General features: G+C 49.2%; 2 protein-coding genes across 4 annotated transcripts in view; one reads left to right on the top strand and one right to left on the bottom strand.

Annotated features, from left to right (window-relative positions):
- The first annotated feature begins 51 nt into the window (after positions 1–51).
- Positions 52–11543, top strand: BYSL (bystin-like). The gene is made up of 7 exons (XM_008568918.1): positions 52–650; positions 3918–4080; positions 6383–6521; positions 6843–6976; positions 8869–9029; positions 9222–9324; positions 9841–11543. The coding sequence occupies exons 1-7, from the start codon at positions 383–385 to the stop codon at positions 10184–10186; spliced, it is 1314 nt and encodes a 437-aa protein (XP_008567140.1). The 5' UTR covers positions 52–382; the 3' UTR covers positions 10187–11543.
- A 272-nt stretch (positions 11544–11815) lies between these two features.
- The window catches only part of CCND3 (cyclin D3), a 107327-nt gene continuing 98490 nt past the window's right edge, over positions 11816–20652 (bottom strand). For 2 of the 3 annotated variants that reach the window (XM_008568917.1, XM_008568916.1), the window contains 4 exons: positions 17165–17380; positions 14016–14175; positions 13364–13500; positions 11816–12918 (listed from right to left, as the gene is read on the bottom strand). In XM_008568917.1, coding sequence (XP_008567139.1) covers positions 12751–12918; positions 13364–13500; positions 14016–14175; positions 17165–17335 — 636 coding nt within the window. In that variant the 5' untranslated portion in view covers positions 17336–17380 and the 3' untranslated portion in view covers positions 11816–12750. Of the gene's footprint in view, positions 12919–13363; positions 13501–14015; positions 14176–17164; positions 17381–18250; positions 18622–20652 lie in introns of those variants that run through there. The other variant, XM_008568915.1, reaches the window with a different exon arrangement.

Genomic DNA, 20652 nt, shown 5'->3' with positions numbered 1-20652 from the left:
GGGGCGTGTCTGGGCACCTCCTCGGCGACGCCTCAGTGACATCATCCGTCCGATACCCGCCCCCAGCTTGGTAGCTGCGAAAATTCCCGTTTGGCTGGGCACCCCAGGCCTAGATCCATGAAGCTAGGAAGTCATGTCTCGGACTGCCACCATGTAGAGGAGCCAGCGACAAAGGCTATGAACTTATTCGGGAGTCTAGCTCCAGGAACCGGGTGCTCTTTTAGGAGTGGGGCTGCGCTGGCGGCACTTCTGTCCTCCGAACGCCAGGGGTCGCTGTGATCGCTGTGTGGCCTCTTGGGAACCGGGAGCTCAGTGCGCAAGCGCATTCTGGGCTTGTCCCCGTCCCCACGTGTGAAACTTCTCGGCAAATTTTTGGTGAAAAATGCCCAAATTCAAGGCGGCCCGTGGAGCCGGGGGTCAGGAAAAACATGTGCCCCTGGCCGACCAGATTCTGGCGGGGAACGCGGTGCGGGCGGGGACCCGAGAAAAGCGGCGGGGTCGTGGAACCGGAGAAGAGGAGGAAGAGTATGTGGGGCCCCGGCTGAGCCGGCGGATCTTGCAGCAAGCGCGACAGCAACAGGAGGATCTCGAGGCCGAACATGGGACTGGGGGCAGGTCCGCCGCGCCGCGGGAGCGCACCACGCGTTTGGGTGAGTGTCAGGGGGTGGGGGGCGAGGAAGAGAGTGGTTAGTTGGGGTGGCGTTTGGAGAGTGGACGGCTAGAAGGTGTCCAGCAGGGGAATAGCTTGAACTCAAGAAAGGGGTCCATATTACATTCTTGCAAAGGTAATGGAATGGGAGACGGAGCCCTGGCCACAGCCCTCCACGCCCACTCCTAGTTTCAGGCACTCCCTTCTAGGCACCCCTGAAGTTAGGCCAACAGGAAGTGATCGCTCACGCCACTGAGTCTTGGCATTTATCCATTGATTTTGTAAATATTTGTGGGATGCCTACTACTAGCTTCGCATTGTGCTAGGCGTTTGGATGGTTTGGGTACAAAAATAAGACAGAAATGTGTCTGACTTTAGGGCCTTACAGTCTAGCCCAGGACAGAAACGATTAAATGGACAATTAGAATAATATATTCCATGATTTTAAAAAGTGTTGTTTTCATGAGAACAATAGCATTAGTCTTGGGGGTCAGGCTTCCCAGATTGCTTTCCTTTAAGCTGAGACCCGAAAAATGAATGAGTGTTCCAGCAGGGGGAAAAAAAAGTGTTTAGGGGCCAGAGAGGGAGAGAGATGACTTGAAGACTTTGGTATTTTCTCACTAGAGAGCCAGTATTGACCTCTGAGTTGCTTAATCCATTTCTCAGACTTCATCTTATTTGTCCTAAAATCAGTATTTGACACAATGGCATACTGGCCTCCTGACTACAGTATCTTTACTTGGTTTTCAAGACATCACACTCCTGTTTTACTGCTACCTCACTTCTCAGTGTCCTCTGCTGACTCTTACTTTTCCCCCAACCTCTTGTCATTGAAGTGCCACAGGGTTTGGTCCTCAGACCTCTTCTCTTCTAATACATACACTCTCTTCTCTGGTGCTGTCATCAAGTTTTATAGTTTAAATACCATCTATTTGGTGACTAATTCTAACTTTATATTCTAGTCCTGATCTCTTTTATGAAACCCAGATGCTTATGGCATCTCCAATTTGAACTCTAGGAGACATCTCAAATTTATTATGTCCAAAACAGAAATCCTGACCTTTTCCCCAAACCTGTTCCTCCACTGTCTTCCTCATCTCAGTTGGTAGCAGAATATCCTTCCATTTGCTCCAGTCAGAAACCTTGGACCCCTTTTTTTCTCTGTCACTCCACATCTGACCTGTCAGGAAATTCTGATGGCTCTGCCTTCAAAGTGTATCCAGAATCACACCACTTTTCACCATCTTGGAACACCATCCTCTTCAAGCCACCTGATCTCTTACCTGGATTATTGAACTAGCTTCCTAGTTAGTATCCCGGATCCCCTATGGTCCACTCAACAGCTAGAGGATTACAGTGGTCTACAATACTCTGTATGATTTGTCTCCTTTGCCAGTCTGACCTATTCTACTACTTCCCCTTATGCCCTCTCCACTCCACCTATACGGGCTTCATTGCTTCTTAAACATGGGAAATTAGGGCCTTTGCCCTGGTTGCTCCTTCAGCCTGGGGTATTCTGTTCCCATAAACCTGTAGACTTACTTCCTCAATTCTTCACCTTCTCAAAGAGGCCTGCCCAATATTTTAACCCAATATATTTATGTATGTATTATGTTTGTTTATGTCTGTCTTCTCCAATTAGAATCTAAGCTCTATAAAGGCAGAAATTTTTATTTCTCTTGTTCACTGATATATTTCCAACAACTAAAACAGTGCCTTATGTATAGTAGGCACTCAATGTTTACTGAATGAATGGATTAATGAATGAAGGTGAGGTAGGTACAAGACAAGCCTACAAAAGACTTTAAATGCCCTGGATTTAAAGTCATCCTAACAGCAATGGGAAGCTATTGGAGAATTCTGAGTATAGGACTGACCAAATCAAATGTGTGTTTCTGAAAGACTACTCTGGCTGCAGAGTGGAGAACGAGTTGGAGGGAAATAAGGTCAGAAACATGGAGACCTGTTGGAGGATTGTTGAATTAATCCAGGTAAGAAATGGTGCTGATCTATCCAGGCTTAAATAGGGCTGTGAAGGATTTGAGAGACAGTCTATGAGGTAGAATCGAATAGGATTTGATATTCCTATTGGGTGTTGAGGGTGAGGGCAGGGACAAGGCAGGACTGCCTCCCAGGTTTAGTGTTGGGTGCCATTTACTGAGCTGTGGAACACAGTGAACAGAGTAGACCTAGGAGGGAAAGAGAATGAGTTTAGTTGATGAAGGGTGAAATCTGAAGTGCCTGTGGGTCATCCAAGAGTGGTTGTACAGGAGGCATCTGCAGTTAGGATCTAGCACTAAAGGGAGATCACCTACAAGTACAGATTTGGGAGTTGTTGGCCCCTCCCCTCACCCATTTAGCTTTTATAACACGCCCCCCCCCCTTTTTTTTGGCAGCTGGCCTGTATGGGGATCCAAACCCTCCACCTTGGTGTTATACCACCAGGCTTTAACCAACTGAGCTAACTGGCCAGCCCCTGCCTCCTTTCTTAATAACCTGTTCGTATGTAGCATTTTACCTCCCTGCTTGGATTATTAGACCTCTTTCCAGATGCTCAGACAGCTGTAGCCTTCCAAGAATCAATTAAAATATGTTGGTCAACTGAAATCAAACTCCACTGCCTGGCCTTCAAGGCCCTCCAGTGTGGCTTTTCCCATCTAGCACTGTTTCTTGCTACTGCCCAACAGACACTCTTATAACAAACCCTTTTTCCTGTGTTGTTACCCAGGTCCAGAACATAATCCTTCTGCTCCCAAACTGCCTGTCAGGAGCCTAACCATCCTCAGCACTCATCTAAGTGTTTAGAGTATATATTGTCTCTACCACTGCTTTTGGCATATAATCAAGCCCTATTGTGTGTGCACAGTCTAGACCCAGACTACCTGCCTTAGGCAAATTACTTAAACTTTTGTTTGCCTCAATATCCCCATATGAAACTGGGTATAATAATAGTAACTATTTCTTGAGAATATGAGAGTTAACCAATTAACATGTGTGCAGTGTTTAAAATAGTTCTTGCTACATAACTGAGCATGGTGCATTCATTATTATTTCCTATGGTTTTGTGTTTATAAATTTTGTTTGCCAAACAAGATTGCAGGCCCCTGGGGACAGAAGATAATATATGCCCCATCTATTTCATTGCACACATTTGTGTCTATTACCAGCATATGCAAGGCCTATACTATGTAATGGTTAAAGTCAAATTGACTCTAAATCCTTCACCCACTCCTTATTGGGCTTATCCATCTCATCTCCCCTCTTATAGGCCCAGGAGTGCCTCAGGATGGATCAGATGACGAAGACGAGGAGTGGCCCACCCTGGAGAAGGCTGCCATAATGAAAGGGGCAGACCACCATGCAGAGGTGGTCGTGGACCCTGAGGATGAACGTGCCATTGAGATGTTCATGAACAAGAACCCTCCTGCAAGGTACAGCTGGGATTTGGGATGGTGGGTCCTGGTAGAAAGTTCCCACAGGGAAGCAAGTACCGTGGCAGACTTTTGATTCCCTACCTTTGGAAAAGGCCTGGGCATTGCTAGTTGTAGGGGAACCACCTTGACAAAACTGGCCTATCCTCAAAGGACTATTCTGAGTGGGAATAACCCAGACTCAAAATACCCCTTCCCCTTTTGTCCATTTGTTCTAGAACTGCCTGGATTACCGAGAGAAACAGCTACAGGCCCTTTTTATGACTCTGGGGAGATCTACCCCACTGCATTTGGTCTTGGTATGCTCAGTTTTTTAGTGGTAAACTCAATTTCCATGGACAAATCTCTGTCATACCCTAAGCTTCATTCATACCCTAAGCTTCATTTAATCCAGGGTTTTTCATCCTCAGCACTATTGGCATTTGGAGCTGGTTAATTCTTTTTTGTGGAAGCTGTCCTGTGCAATGTAGGAGGTTTAGCAGATATCTCTGACCTCCACCCTCTCTACATACCAGTAGCAACCTTTCTTGTACTCGTGATAACCCAAAATGATTCCGGACATTGCCAAATGTCCCCTGGGGGGCAAAATCACCCCTAGTTAGAACCACTAATTTATTCCAATCTATAGTAAATGCTAGCTCCAAAACATGTAGACATTTAGGTTATCTGTGGTCAAATTCCTGATCCCATGGATTTTGGCCCTGGGAAGGGGAGTCTAGGATAAGGGCCCTCAATCAGTTCATTCTGATCCTGTGATATTAACACGATGTCCTTGATTCTTAAGCTATTTTGAGTTAATGTAGCTCTCATTGCTAATCATACTGTAAAAAGACAGGGAGACTGAATGATAAATTCTGTGGTAGCTTATTTGAGAGCACAGAATGAAGAAATGAGCCCTTCTTCTGGACTGATGACTAACAACTGAAATAGAAGTCACAAAGTGTGCACTTGGGCATGTGTGCTTATTACACCAGAGAGCTCTCAGGTTCTCACTCAGTGCCTCATCAGTCCTACTTCATAGATAATTCTGATGACCTTAGCCAAATGGTTTTCCAGCATATAGTATAAATAGAAGAGATAAGCTACTAGAAACAGGGGCTCCTGGCAGTCTTGAGAAATGATAGCTGACATCTTCAGAAAGCAGGCCTAGGTCCACATGAATTCAGCATTCAGAGGCCATTCAGTTGTGGGCACATTATAGGGTACTGCACTTGAACTTTAGAACCTGAAAGACCTGTGACTCTTTCCCCCCATTTAACAGCTGTGAGACGTCGGGTGAGTTATTAACTTCTGCAAACGGGCAGTAAAAGCACCTCCCGTAAGTGTTGCATGGACTATATGACATATCTGGAAAGTCCCAAACTCAGTGCCTGGCATTTGAGTAGGCCCCCAGAAAACAGGAGTAGTTTTAAATACACTTCAGCAGACTCTGAAGACACCATTATTACACCACAGCCCAAGGTGATGGTAATTCTGAATCATTAAGAGAAGAATATGTGTGATATACTCTGCTTAAGGAGGCTGAGAATAATATAATCAGTCTCAGAAATATTTCCATAGATTTTAATTTTAATAAATACAAATAGGGGAGAATTCGTGCCATAGTCTGTCTCTAATGATCCCAGCTACTTGAAGTCTTGGTAGATAATTGAGATGTGTCTGGCACTCTAGAAAGGTCAGACCAGGGGTCTGTAACTGGAGAGTCACCAGCACATGACGGGTGTGTTTGAAATGGGCCACATTCATTAGGCAAATGCTGTGAACTGACAGTTCCAAGTAACGTATATGCATTCACTTATTTAATCCTTACATTAACCTTATAAGGTAGATACTGTTATTACCTCCGTTTTACAGATGAGGAAACTGAGGCATAAAGAGGTAAAGTAACATGACCAAGGTCATACAGGGAGGAAGAGCAAGGATTTGAACTTGGGCAGACTGACATCAAAGTCCAGGTTCTTTTTTTTGGCAGCTGCCTGGCATGGGGATCTGAACCCTTGACCTTCGTGTCATAACATCATTCTCTAACCAGCTGAGCTAACCGACCAGCCAAAGTCCAGGTTCTTAACCTTCACATGACTGCCAGCTTTGTCCTAAGTTGACTTTCGGGTCCTTCACACTCTGCAGCAATTCTGTGGTGGGTGGGTAGGTGGGTGCAGAGGGGCACTGAGGCCGCACACACATCCCAGTAGGATCACAGTTTGTCAGTGCTCACAGGGACTGTGTGGAGAGTCTGGAGCTTCCTGGACAGTGACCACAGCTCGTTTTCCTCCTTTCTCCCCTTGGCGGCACCACCTCTTAGGCGCACCCTGGCTGACATCATCATGGAGAAGCTGACTGAGAAGCAGACAGAGGTTGAGACGGTCATGTCAGAGGTGTCAGGTTTCCCTATGCCCCAGCTGGACCCCCGGGTCCTGGATGTCTACAGAGGAGTCCGGGAGGTAAGAGCTGAGAGGAGTAGAATACCACTACAGGGGCAGTGGGCCTCGGGCTTTGGTGCCCACGTCTGTACTGCATGAGGCATGGTGGCAGAGTGTGTGGGTTCAGATTCCTGCTCTGCCTCTTAGTGACTTGGTAACCTTGGGTAAGTTACCAAACTCTGATCATCTGTAAAACAAGTATAATAGTAGCACCTCCTTACAGGATTGTTGTAAGGACTGAATGAGTTAATATATGAAAAGTGCCCAGACAAGTACCCTGCCCATGGCAAGTACTATCAATATTAATGATGATGATGATGATTTTACCTCCCTTATTCCCAGGTGTTATCTAAGTACCGCAGTGGGAAACTGCCCAAGGCATTTAAGATCATCCCTGCACTCTCCAACTGGGAGCAAATTCTCTATATCACAGAGCCTGAGGCCTGGACTGCTGCTGCTATGTACCAGGCCACCAGGTAGAGCAGATGGGGGTTCAGTGGCTTGGGTCTGTAGGTGAGGGCGGCTGGGTGTGGGATCAAAGACAGTGTTCACCCTGTTTAGGTACATCTTGTTGTCCCTCTATAAGGGTAAAACAAAACACAAACTTTTTTCTATATATAGTCTCTTAACAGTCAACACACACAGAAGACAGACTTCTGACTTCTGTGACCAAATGTGTGGGGATTTCTCCCCACTGGCAAACAAGCCAGCAGTTCTCCAGGGGACACCAGCTGGGTATTCTCTAATTCAATTCTGACACTATCTACCTGGAGATAGTGTCAGATCCCACAGGTTGAGGGCTCAGTCCCCAAGACTGCCCTCCACTTGCCAGTTGCAAGTTCAGGCCTGTAGAACTTCTGACCAACCAGCTATAAATAAGGGTTCCCACAACCCCCTGTTTGGGTTCAGTTAATTTGCTTGAGAGCTCACAGAATTCAGGAAAACACTTGCATTTACCAGTTTATTTTATTTATTTATTTATTTTTTAAAAAGATGACCGGTAAGGGGATCTCAACCCTTGGCTTGGTGTTGTCAGCACCACGCTCAGCCAGTGAGCAAACCGGCCATCCCTATATAGGATCCGAACCCGTGGCCTTGGTGTTATCAGCACCGCACTCTATCAAGTGAGCCACGGGCCAGCCTGCATTTACCAGTTTATTATGAAGGATAATACAAAGTATACAGATGAAGAGGTGCATAGGGTGGGGTATGGGGGAAGATGCGTGGAGCTTCCATGCCCTCCCCAGGTACTCCACCCTCCAGAAATCTCCACATATTCAGCTATCTGGAAGCTCTCCAAACCCAGCCTTCTTTGGTTTTTTATGGAGGATTTATTACATAGGTATGATGGATTAAATCATTGGCCATTCATGATCAACTTAACCTTCAGTCCCCTTCCCCTTCCTGGAGGTTGTGGTCTTTCCTGTCACCAGCCCCCATCCTGAAGCTACCTAGGGGCTGCTACCCATCATCAGCATTCAAAAAGACCCATCACAGGGGCCGACAAGTGGCTCACCTGGGAGAGTGTGGTGCTGATAACACCAAGGCCACGGGTTCGGATCCTATATAGGGATGGCCGGTTTGCTCACTGGCTGAGCGTGGTGCTGACAACACCAAGCCAAGGGTTGAGATCCCCTTACCGGTCATCTTTAAAAAAAAAAAAAAAAAGAAAGAAAGAAAAGACCCATCATCTTGGAGAGTCTAACAATTTCAGGAGTTGTATATTAGGAGACAGGGATGAAAACCAAACATACATTTTTATAATATCACACCCTCATGTTCTCTCTTTAAGCTGACCTGGGTGTTTGTATTAGTCTGTTTCGTGTTGCTATAACAGAATACCTAAGACTGGGTGATTTATAAAGAAAAATTTATTGCTTACAATTGCTGAGGCTGGGAAGTTGAGTCCATCTGGTGGTGGCGACTATGACCCGGGGGTCTCACATTGCAAGAAGGTGGAAGCAGAGAGAACAGAGAGACAGATTCTACTCCTCTTTTAAAGCCCTCAGAACCACACCCCTAACCACCATTTGTCATCCATTCACTATGGCATGGTCCTACAATCCAATCACCTCTTCGAGGCTCCACCTTTCAATTACCATAATAGGATCTCCCACACTCTTAACAGTCACAGTGGGAGCTAAGTTTCTAACACATAAAACTTGGGAGACACAATTCAAGCTTCAGGGAGTTTTGAGGGGACATAATTCAATCCACTACAGTGTTGCCCATAGGCTCTCACACCCCCAACTGAGAGAATGGTTCCATATCTTACTTTAAAATCTCTTGCATGCACCATCCACAGTGACATTTAAAGGGCCAGGTCCAGATTATCATGTGGGAACTCTTCCTCTTTCCCCTCCACTAGGATTTTTGCCTCTAACCTGAGGGAACGCATGGCCCAGCGCTTCTACAACCTTGTCCTGCTTCCCCGGGTACGAGATGACATTGCCGAATACAAGCGACTCAACTTCCATCTCTACATGGCACTCAAGAAGGCCCTGTTCAAGCCTGGAGCCTGGTTCAAAGGTGGAAGCCCAGAGGCAGGGAAGAAAGGGAGGGGCTGGAGTTCCTACAGGTGAAAGCAGCACACCTGACTTGGGAAATGGTTCTCTCAGGCCATGCTCCAGTGACTGTCACTGGGATGGGCAGGGGTGCTTCCTGCTGTACCTTCTTTCTCTCATCCCAGGCTCAAAGTGAATACCCTCTGACTCTCCCCAGGGATCCTGATCCCATTGTGTGAGTCGGGCACTTGTACCCTCCGGGAAGCCATCATCGTGGGTAGCATTATCACCAAGTGCTCCATCCCTGTGCTGCACTCCAGGTAGTGTTGGTGGGGGTGGAAGAGGACTGGTCAGTGGATATCAAGATAATGGAATTGCTGGGACTTGGGGATGGGAGGCAGAGTGGGGAAGGAGCTAAGAATGGCCCTGGGTGTGTGGCTTGTTTAAGCTAGTGGGGGTATCATTACGCCTCTAGAATGTAAGCTCCACAAGAACAGGATCCCAGGCCATGGCACATGGTAGGTACTCCATAAATAGTTGAATGAATGAATAGGGAACACAGGAAGAACTTAAGTAATGGGTGGAGATGTTGAGACATTTGGACACACTCTTGGTTGGATACTGAGACAAGTGGTCTAAGCCAGAGGTAAAGATTTGCGGTGAATCCATGTAGAGATAACTGAAGTCAAGGGAGTGTAATAAGATTGGATAGGTGAGAAGGCCTGAGGTGGCCCCCTTAGGAATACCATAGTGTAAGGGCCAGCAGAGGAGAAGTAGGATCCTCCTTCCAACATTTCCTCTACAACTGATCCCACCCCACTTCTCTCTCCCACCAGTGCAGCCATGCTGAAAATTGCTGAGATGGAATACAGTGGTGCCAACAGCATCTTCCTACGACTGCTGCTGGATAAGAAGTATGCACTGCCGTACCGGGTGCTGGACGCCCTGGTCTTCCACTTCTTGGGATTCCGGATAGAGAAGCGGGAGCTGCCTGTGCTCTGGCACCAGTGCCTCCTGACTTTGGTTCAGCGCTACAAGGCAGACTTGGCCACAGATCAGAAAGAGGCACTCTTGGAACTGCTTCGGCTGCAGCCACATCCACAACTGTCCCCCGAAATCAGGCGTGAGCTTCAGAGCGCAGTCCCCCGAGATGTGGAAGATGTTCCAATCACCATGGAGTGAGGAAAGCTTACCTGTCCTGGTCTGAGGGGTATGAGGGGAAACCAGGACCCTACTGGTGACTAAAGATGACACTGAGCCTTTATGGCTCAAGACCCAGATCAGGGCAGTGACAGGTCACAGGGTCATCTGTGGCTCCCAGTCCTGGGACCTGACTTGAGATTCCATGTGCCGGCACTCCAACTCCCCAGCCAGGTTTGATATAAGTACTTTCTCTCCGGCTATTGTGTCAATTCACTGGGATGTGGATAAAAACAAAAAGGTATTTATTGAACCTCTGTGGTTTGGTGTATCAATGGAGGTCTTTCTACTTTCCCTCTTTAGCTGCAAGTCCCTGTGTTGTCTCAGGAGTGAATTCTTACCCAGTTTACACAGGACCCCCATGTAATCTACAAGTTTTTCTCCAGGCTGCACTTGCTTTATTAGCCCCCAGGGGCACATTCTCTGCCTTCTCCTGACATGATACAGGCTACTTTAGTAAAGTGCCAGCAACCAGGAGCAGGTTGTTCAAAAGATGGTTGTGTCTCAGGTGTGGGTGAAAGGGCTTCAGCAGAAAACTCCTTTTCAAGGACAGCAGAGAGACAAGTAAGGTCAGAGGATAAGGTTGGGCCCAGGAAATGATTAGATTGGGATCAGCACCAAACAGGTTCGTTCCCTTTCTAGCTTTTTGGCCATTGAAATCCAGTGGTTGGCAAACTAGGGCCAAATGCCTGTTTTTGTGTGGCCTGTGAGCTAAGAATAAATTTTATATTTTCAAATAGTTGGGGGAAAAAATTAAAAGAACAGTATTTGTGACAAGTGAGAATTATGTGAACATATTTCAGTGTCCACAAATAATGCTTTATTGGAACACAGCCATGCCCACCATTTACATGTTTTCTGTGACTGCTTTTGTGCTACAACAGCAGAGTTGAGTATAATCCTGCTATAAATCCTTGTTATCTTTGAAAATGCACATTTGTTCCAACCCAGTTAATATTTGGGAACAGTTTGATCATAGCGCAAATTTCACATTTGCCTATGCACGATTTTATCCTTTAGGAACACTAGGTGAATGCAGAAAACTGTACCCAGTTAAACTACACCAAATTAATAAACAAAACCTACGTACCCAAAACCTTATGAGCTACCCCAGCTCACCCCCGGTGTTGTGAGAGGCACACGCCCCATGGCTGGTGTTAGCGCTGTCCTTGCCACTTCAATAACACGCTGCAGCCCTGCCCACGTCCGCTTCCACAAGCATGCTTCTTGTCTCTTTTGAGATAAAGGGTCATATTTATTGTAGTGTTTCCTATCCATTTAATGTGTAAAAACTATGCTATCCTCTTTATTTCCTTTTTTTAAAAAAATGTGTCATCAAGGTTTTGAGTGTTGTGCCTCAAGCCCCACTTTTCTCATCAGCACTGTGGTTTGTTATGCAATTTGGTACAGCATAGTGATTTTTAGGAACACATATATCACATATTTGAGGCAGAGACAATATGGTCTGCAAAGCCTAAATATTTACTTGTCCTTTACAGAAAAGGCTTGACAATCCCTGCTTTAGACCACTGAGTTCCCCATCCTTACCTCATGCATTCTAATTAGAAGTAGGATTTTTACCCCCAATACCATTCAGTCCAAGAAGCCAAAGCCAGTTTTATTCCAGAATCTTTATTAAGGTAGCATGATGGTCCTGGGCCACCAGCCTAAACCTTGTGGCCTTAGGAAAGACCTGTGTCAACAGGGCTTGCCTCCCTCTCCAGACGGGATCAGCCACCTCCAGCGCATCCCTGCTGTATCCATCCCCCTGGAAAATGAGCAGGGGGCCAAAGGAGAGGAGGGCATGACCCCACCCCAGGCTGTAGCAGCTCCTTGGCCACGAAGATCCTCTAGTCAATAGCACAGGGGAGGGAAACAGCAACCACCAGGGTTACCACCAGTTGGGCAGACAGGCCCCACTATACCCTCTTACTCAAAGCAATTAATAAATTAAAATGACCTCTTCCTTCAGCACTGAACAGCAAGGAGGAATCTGTTGGTTCCTACCCTAACAGAGGCCTAGGCCCCTCCCTCTAGGAGCAACTGTGACCATGGGTTGTACAGGGGTCTCCAAAGTGCTGAGAATAGTCATCTATACTATCTTCTCTAACATGTCTATCAGAGTGCCTGAAATTTCATCTTCAGAAGGACCCCAATCCAATTGCAATAACCCTAGAAGGGGCAACACCTTTAGAAGGCACTGGGGTATTTTGGCAATTGAGAACCTGAGAGCTCCAGAGAGAGGGGGTCTCAAAAAGGAATCCTGGTGCATATATTTTACCTGTTTCAATTGTGTCTGACCAGCCTGGCCCATCCCCAGCTAGAGTCAGGGAAGGAGCTGAGCTGGTTAGGTGCAGGAAGGAGGAGCTTGACCAGCCATCCAAACACAGACATGGCTGGCCAGGCCCCTTACTGCACACTGTCGGGTAGGGGGAACAGGAGCCCCTTCAGGCTTCAGATGTGATGTGGTATGTTCCTGGAGGCAGGGAAGAGGGGGCAGCGGCCCCTCCTCTGCTTAGTGGCCACTGGAGGGGGCCTCTCCGAGGCTACAGGTGGATGGCCGTGACATCTGTGGGAGTGCTGGTCTGGCTGGGCCCTTGGCTGCTGGTGCCTCGGGGGGCTTTGGGTGCTGGACTTGGGGTGGTCTGGGCTGCTTCCCTGAGGCTCTCCCTGAGCGCAGCTTCAATCTGCTCCTGACAGGCCCGCAGGCAGTCCTGGGAACAGGGCAACAGTGAGGGGGGACCGTTCCCACCATAGCAGCAGGTGCAGGGGAAGGCCGCCTCCCAGCACACAGGGAAGTCTGAGCAGGTTAGGCCACAGCCCAGCCCCAGGAATAGGTCTTCAGTTCTCAGAAACTGGCAAGAGGATGTGGCAAGAGGGTGTGAGAGCAGCCCAGCATCTGACACCCCCACCCACTCCAGCACACCAGTTGGCAAGAAAAGGGCACCTAGGCCAGGGTCCTCCACCCCACCCAAGACACTTGCTCTTCTTCAGACCCAGGCAGGAGATAAAAGGCCACAGAAGTCACAAAGGTGTGAGACCAGGAGTCAGGACCAGGTTGGGGATGGACGCCTCCCTCTACTGGAGGCTCAGGGAATAGCACTGCTTCATGAAAGGAGAGGCTGCTGCCTAGCTGCCAGCTAGCTGCCCAGCACTCACCACTTCAGTGCCTGTGATCCCTGCCAGCAACTCTGTGAGCTCGTCCCCAGATGTGGAGCAGGCACCCAGGCCTTGCACTGCAGCCCCGATGCTGCCCGTTGCGATCATGGACGGTGGGTACATGGCAAAGGTGTAATCTTGGAAAGGAGAGGGAACCATGAGACAAGGAAACCTCAAGGATAACAGCCAGTGTAGACTTCTTGATTGTCAGAAACTGCCAGGCAGCATGCAGAGCCGGGGGCACAATGGAAAATCCCAGTGGTGGGTGGATAGGAAAGAGCCTCTTTCCTAGAGAGGATCAGGGTGGTCCCTAAGTGGTCCTGGCCAGGGACCAGGACATGGATGAGACCCTCCCTGACCTGGAAACATAAATAGGGCCAAGGGTTCTGCTCCCAGTTTATTCACTGTGAGACCCTGAACAAGTCACTTCTCTTTACACCTTCAGTGTCCCCACCTACTTACTGGGGGTTTCTGAGATCCTATATAGCTCTGATTATGATATGCTCTTCTGTACTGAGACTGGGGGCTCAAAGAGGATATAACTTTCACAAGTGAATTTTGAAAGGAGTATAAACTAGAATCTCCTAGTTACCTCTCATCCTTCCCAGTCTTCTGATTTTCCTGATTGGGCAAAAACACACAGGGCTCTTACCTGTAGCACAGAGGGCCAAAAAGGTCTGGGCATGCTTTCTGACCAAGGCCTGTCGGTCACTGGGCAGAGAGAGCCGGTGCAGAATCAGGGCCAGGAAATCATGTGCAATCACAGCAGCCAGGTCCCACTTGAGCTTCCCTAGGACCAGCACCTCCCATTCCTGGGGGTTGGGGGAGAGGGTGAGGTCAGTGGCTGAGAAGCGGAAGGGAGGGAGTAAAGCAGGGGCCTTCCTCACAGAGAAGGAAGGCCCACCAAACTTCTTAAGCTCAAGACCCCAACTGTGCTTCTGGTTTTATGTACCGGCACTATGGAATGAGAAGTCTAGGGTAGGGAAGAGCTGGTGGCTTCTGCTTTGAGCATCTATTGGTCATTTACTGGGTGCCAGAACTATATGCTTTACATGGATTATCCCTTTTAATCCTGTTTGGTTATCTTTAAGGGGCCAATAATCCAGGCTTTCTCCTGGATTTCTTCACTCAGGGCTCTAAGCACTTCTCTAGCCAGGGTTGAAAGACACAAGTAGCAGATATCACCAGCATCATGATGAACTTGAGACTCCTCTGGGATGAAGCAGAAAGACTCTCCAAACTCCAAGGATTTGTGAAAGGAGAGATCACTGCTAGCCTTCCCCCTACCTCCGCATCCCAGCCAAGTCCACACCTCTTAAAGAAACAGGAGTGAGCATGAGACCACTCCTCCTATGACACAGCCACTGAGCCTCCTCTGAGGTTCCTCAAAGGGGAGGTTGCCCAACCCAACCCACATCCCCTTAGTGGGACACAGGAGTAGGTCCTGGGGTGTAACACCCCCACCTACTCCCTTCAGCTGAAACCCAGTGCCCAGTGCCACTTGACTCTCAGGAGAGGTAGAGACCAAACCAGGCAGGATGGATCAAGATGACCCCTGAGGGACCAAACCCTATCCCTACCTGCACAAGCCTACATACCAATACTAGGTCTTGTAGGGAGGCTGGGAGCCCCACATCAATCTACTCATCTGGGGTTCTCAGACCTGGCCCCCATTTCTGAGTTGCACGCATGAGGATTTCTTCATTGTTTTATCTCAGGAAGGAACTCGTGGGTTCGACTCTTTATTGAAACAGAAATGGCAACTCCACCCAATCTCTTCCAGGCCCCCAGCCACAGCTGTCCCTCTCTTGGCCTCAGCCTCTCAAATCAGCCCCAAGCCTCTAACAGGGCCCCACAGAAAACACATTGGCCTGGAGCCAGAAGAAGTGAGGCAAAGAAGCAAGGATTCTACTCCCAGTGCTTGTCCCAGTAGCCAAACTAACTCAGGAGTGAATAAAAAGCACCTAGTTTCCAAGGAAATATCTGGAAGGCAACTGAGAGTGGGGCTCTCCCTATGGGGAGGCATGAGGTCCCGTGTATCCAGGCAACCCCTGAGAATCCCAGCCCTACTTGGCGGAGAACATAACCCTGGGAGTGATTAGCTGCAGTGGCTGGCAGCATCCATCACATCCCTGGCTTTTAAGGCAACCTGGTCTAGCTTGAAGGTCCAGATTCTACCCTATCTGCTCAGTGCAATGCTCAGTCAGGAGACTTCCCTCCTTTCCTGGGCCTCAACTTTCTCTGCTGCACAAGGATTTAGACCCACTGGAGTTCTCTGAGGTCCCTTCCAACTGTGTCCTAGGAAGTCGTCAGCACACTCCACCCACAACTCAGGCAGAGGGCGTGGGGGAAGAGTACTTTATGCCTGTTCTGAAAAACTCTCCTCACATACAGGCACATACATCACCCCAATTTTTTCACAAAAAGGAAGTCCCCTTCTACCTTCCAGTCCCAACCCCTCCAAAAACATCTTGCTCCCTGGCACTGGAAACCAGCTCCACCTTCAGACTTGCCAAAAACTACCAGATTCATCACAAAGAGCTGTGGGGCCTCCCAGATTCCCAACTCCGGCCTCCTACTCCCATCTCTGAGAGCTACTTGGCAGGAAGAGAAATCCTGTTCCTCGACTCACAGCAGTTGGGGCCCCAGTACCCTGGCTTCCCCGCCAGCCAATCCCAGCAGCCTGCTTGCTGCCCTCCTCCCTGGGCGATGGGGCCCAAAGACTGCTCTCAGGGTCAGGAGAAGACTTGGCCGGCCACAGAGCAAGGTGGAGGAAGGTGCCAGCTCACCCACCCTGTCCCCAGGCCCGCCCTCCCCTCCTCCCCTCCTCCCATGAGGTGATCTGCATGCCCTAAATAACCTCTCCTAGATCCATGAAGCTCTCCCACCTCCTCCCCAGGCTCCTTCTGAGGCAGGGCAGAACCAGTGACTCTCCTGCCCTGACCAGGGAGGAGCCCAGCCCAAGTTCCCAGCAAGAGGCCCAGGGAGCCACTTCCCAAACCACAGGAGTGACAGCAGCTCCCCACAGGATTATGAAAGACCTTGGTCGGAGTGGGCAGACTGGGGGAGGGAGCATCATTATCACATCGGAAGCAGCTGCAGCTCCGCTCCCAGTCTGTCCCTCAGCTGGGGCCTTTGGCTAAGGGGGAAAGGGAGAGATGTTTCCACTGGGCCCAAAACAGCTGCTCCAATTCCTCAGAATGAGGAAAGGGAAGGGAGGATTATGAAGTTGTCTCTTCTGGGATATAAGGGGAAGGAAAGAAGATGGGATGAAACACCTCAGCCCTTCTTTAGTGCAATCAATGCCTGGCTTTAATCTGCTCCGGGAGGCTTTTCTATCACAAAGTCCAATGAGGATAAAGACTCAACCAAGGCAGTCCCCCTCCCCCACATGGAGCACATTCCACTTCCCCACTCCAGTGGGGGTGTGCAGGCATGCCCTTCTGCTGCCAATAAATAACTCATGGTGGCTGTGTAAACCCAGAGGCAAAGTACTAGTGAGTGTAGACATGCAGTTTGACTTGTTGCTATCTGGGGGAAAGACCAGGAAGGAGTGGCATCCCCTGGAGGTCAGGAGGAGGGAGTTTAGTTCATGCCTTCAACTCAAGACTGGGCTGTGGCTACCCTGACCATCACACCACACTGCCCCACCTTTTGTCCCACCCCAGTTACTTCCCAAAAAAGACTCAGCTTGTCTTGCTCCCTCCCCAGGGAGCAGAAAGCCTCTGAGGTCTTAGCTTTCCTTTTTCTGGGAAGTGGGGAGATAGTATGTGTTGGGGGAGGGGGTGTTAAAACACGCACCCGCAACTGGGGAGGAGAGACAGCGTGATCGGTGTAGATGCACAGTTTTTCGATGGTCAGGGGCGTGGTCTCCCGCAGCTTGGAGGCCAGCAGCATGCAGACTGTACCCAGGAGCTGCAACTGCGCCTTTCGGGTGGGGACGCAGGACAGGTAGCGATCCAGGTAGTTCATGGCCAGGGGGAAGACTTCCTCCTCACAGCGCTGCTCCTCACACACCTGGGGGAGGGCGCACAGTCACTGCTGGGGCAGGAGCATGGGAAACACAGCAGCATTAAGGGCAGAGGAGGTGCGCTGAAGGGAGGTGGAATAGGGAGCATGAACGGGAGAGGTTCAGCTCCTGACAGTGGCAAGGACCAATAACAGAGGATGCATCCTCCCCAAGGTGACGCCCCCCACTTCCTCTGCGTTGCCTCCTCCCCTCTCCCCCGGGTGGGGGGTAAAGCAGAGGCGCCCTTCCTTAGGAAAGACTCCCAACAGAGACTCCCCTCCCCCAACGAAGGGAAGCGGGCCGAAGGGTCACCCCCCATGGTAGCCAGAAGCTGAGGCCTTACCCCCATTACGTCTACCCACTGCACACACCCAAGGGGAAGGGAGAAGGCTCCTGCCGCTGCCTCCCGCACTTTTCATTTCCCTGTCGGCAGGAACAGCGCGCGCCACCCCCCCCGCCTTCCCCGCCAGAACCCCGCGACAGACACAGGAACCCGCTCCGGGGCGGGGGCGGCCGAGCCCAGGGTTTTCCAGGCGCGCTCTCCTGAGGAGACCGGGCGGGGGAGGGAAGCAGGAGACACTGAGAGAAACCGGAGGGGAGAGGGTGGCCCTTGTCCCGCTTTCCCGGCCCGGAGAGACTTAGCTAGGGTGCCAAATGAGTGGCGGTCACAGTCAGAAGGAAACAATCAGTGTTGGGGACGGGAAGGGGACACCATGGAGGCAGCCGGCTAGGGTGTCCGAGTGAAAAGACAAGACCGGGGAATCTGGGCCACTGGAGCATCTTGCAGATCTTTCTTGGCACCAGGATGTCCCGACAGGTCGGCCTCAGTATGCCCAGAGCCGGGCGCGGCGGGGGAGGGGGACCCGTCCGGGTGGTACCTCCAGCATCCAGTATGCCAGCATCTTCCGCATGTGCGGCTTGATCTCCCTCTGCACGCACTGGAAGTAGGAGGTGCGGGGAACGTAGCGCTCCTCCAGGCGGAGCAAGCTCTGCAGGACACGCTGGTCCCCCAGCAGCCGCGGGTCTGGCCCGGCCCGGGGCGCGTGCCGGGTGCCCTCGCAGCACAGCAACTCCATACTCGGGCAGCGCACAGGCAGGCCGGGACTGAGGGCTCGCGAGGCAGAACACAGGCGGCGGGCCGGAGAGCGCAAGGCGCGGGTCTGGCGCTGGCGCTGGCACTGCGCGGCGGAGCCCCAACCAGCCAGCTGCCCGCGCGCGCCGCTTCCCTGACAGGCGCCCCGCCCCTCGCGAGGATGTAGCAACCAAGGAATGCTCGGACGTCGCAACGTCCCGGGGGCGGGGCCCCGGCGACCCGGACGGAAAGGGCTGGCGACGCGCTCTCCCCTCCCTCCGCGCGGCCCCTCGCTCCTATTGGCCGGCGGGGCGCAAGCCGGCCGGCTTCCGGGCACTCTGGGCAGTCCACGCTGTCCTGACAGCCCAGAGGAGAGAGTTTTCTGGGAGGTGGGCCTCTTCCCCACCAACGGGCCCGCCCATTGCTTCTCTGACTAGTCGTCCAGGGAAGAATTTTTCTCCAAACTCTGTTCATTCATTCATTTATTGGGCAAAACCCTACTTGAGGTTGTCCGGTTAGCTCAGCTGGTTAGAACGCGGTGTTGTAACGCCAAGGTCAAGGGTCTGGATTCCCATACTTTCCAGCCGCCAAACAAAAACAAAACCAAACAACAATAAAAACCTACTTAACCAGCTGCTTGTTCTACGGAATGTGATAAATAATAGCTAGTTTTTAGTGAACGCTGTTCTAAAGCACTTAATATGTAATAACATTAAATCTTCTCGAAAGCTCATTGTTAGGTATTATGCCTATTTTACAGCTGAGGAAACTGAGGCACAATAACTGTAATAATCATACAGTTAGTTCCTGGCAGAGCTAGGATTGAGAAGCTGGCTATCTTGCTTCAGACTCTGTGCTCTACACCACTGCTACTTAAACTGTAATTCCCCAGATCAGCAACATGAACATTGCTTGGGAGCGGTTAGAAAGTCCCTGACTGGCTAAATCACAATCTACATTTTAAATAGATTCCTGTGCACTTTTAAGTATGAGAAGCTTTGATCTAAATCAGCATATTACAAAAATACAACAGAAAGGAAAGGCCATGGATTCAAGGCTTCACAATGTCGTTAAATTGTTGTGTGGCCTTGGACAAGCCCTTAAAGTCGGCCTTAGTTTCTGTTTAGGGAAAATATGGGTGGAGAAACTAGATCCTCTCCGAAGGAGTGTTTTTTGTTTTTTCGGGGGTGGGGGATGTGGGGTGGAGGAAGACGGCTGGCAGGTAAGGGAATCCAGATCCTTGACCTTGGTGTTATAAGTACCAAGCTCTAACCAAGTGAGCTAACCGGCCAGCCCATGAAGGAGTTTCTTGCTCAGAGTCTATGAGACCTATCAGTTGCCATTTCTTCACCTCCCAAACTTTGGGTTACTTTGTAGTTTACCGGGAAGCTGGATTCCACATGACCAAGAGGCAGGCCACAGACCTCTAATAATGCTCCAAATAGGAGCCCCTTGGGGATCCCTGCCTCTCCTGGGGACCTCCCTACTTAGGAGACACTAAGGAAGTAATTACAGAAATGACATATATAGAAGACAAAAGTTATATGCAAACCATTTTCTCAATTAATTGTTCTTTTTTATATAATAAACTTTACTGTAGTTTTCTTATCATGAAAATGTTCTTTTGCATTATGGAAAACTTAGAAAATACAGTTAAGCCACACAAAAAGGAAAATAATAATCACTTGCAATTTCACCATCCAGAGCGTGTCAATGTTTATTTTTCTAATCTTTGTTCTATGAATAAACATTTTTAATGGGATCATCATAAACTGTTTTGTAAGCTTCCGTTACTAAAAAATATACTGTTAACACTTTTCCATGTTATTAAATATTCTACAACATCACTTTTAATGGCTACATTGTATCCCATTGGGTGAATGTATCATAATGTATTTTACCAAATTTATATTGTTGGAAATTTAAATTGTTTCTAATTCTTTCCTATTAGGAACAATACTGTAAAACTTTTTTGTGGTAATATTTTTGTGCACATTCATGATTACTTCTAGAAGTAAGTTAATTTCTAGAAATGGAATTTCTCAATCTAAGATTATGAAACATTCTAAGGCTTTTGATACAGTTCTTATTACCAAATTTCCCTGCTGAAAGGTTGAACCAATCTACTCCACCAACTCTAATCTATTTTTTTAAAACAATTCTGCCAACTGGAGAGATGAAAAGTGGTTTATTAGTAATAAAAAAAAT

The sequence above is a fragment of the Galeopterus variegatus genome, unplaced genomic scaffold (genome assembly GCF_000696425.1).
Source record: "Galeopterus variegatus unplaced genomic scaffold, G_variegatus-3.0.2 Scaffold452, whole genome shotgun sequence".
Lineage (NCBI taxonomy): Eukaryota > Metazoa > Chordata > Mammalia > Dermoptera > Cynocephalidae > Galeopterus > Galeopterus variegatus.
Note: the sequence above shows the minus strand (reverse complement) of the source record. Positions and strands in the feature narration are given on the sequence as shown.

What these genes read in the sequence shown, in the direction of transcription:
- BYSL (XM_008568918.1), top strand. Translation starts at nt 383, where the DNA reads ATGCCCAAATTCAAGGCGGCCCGTGGAGCCGGGGGTCAGGAAAAACAT. An exon ending in AACAAGAACCCTCCTGCAAG is followed by an intron (nt 4,081 to 6,382) that starts GTACAGCTGGGA and finishes ACCACCTCTTAG; the next exon opens with GCGCACCCTGGCTGACATCA. An exon ending in ATCCCTGTGCTGCACTCCAG is followed by an intron (nt 9,325 to 9,840) that starts GTAGTGTTGGTG and finishes CTCTCCCACCAG; the next exon opens with TGCAGCCATGCTGAAAATTG.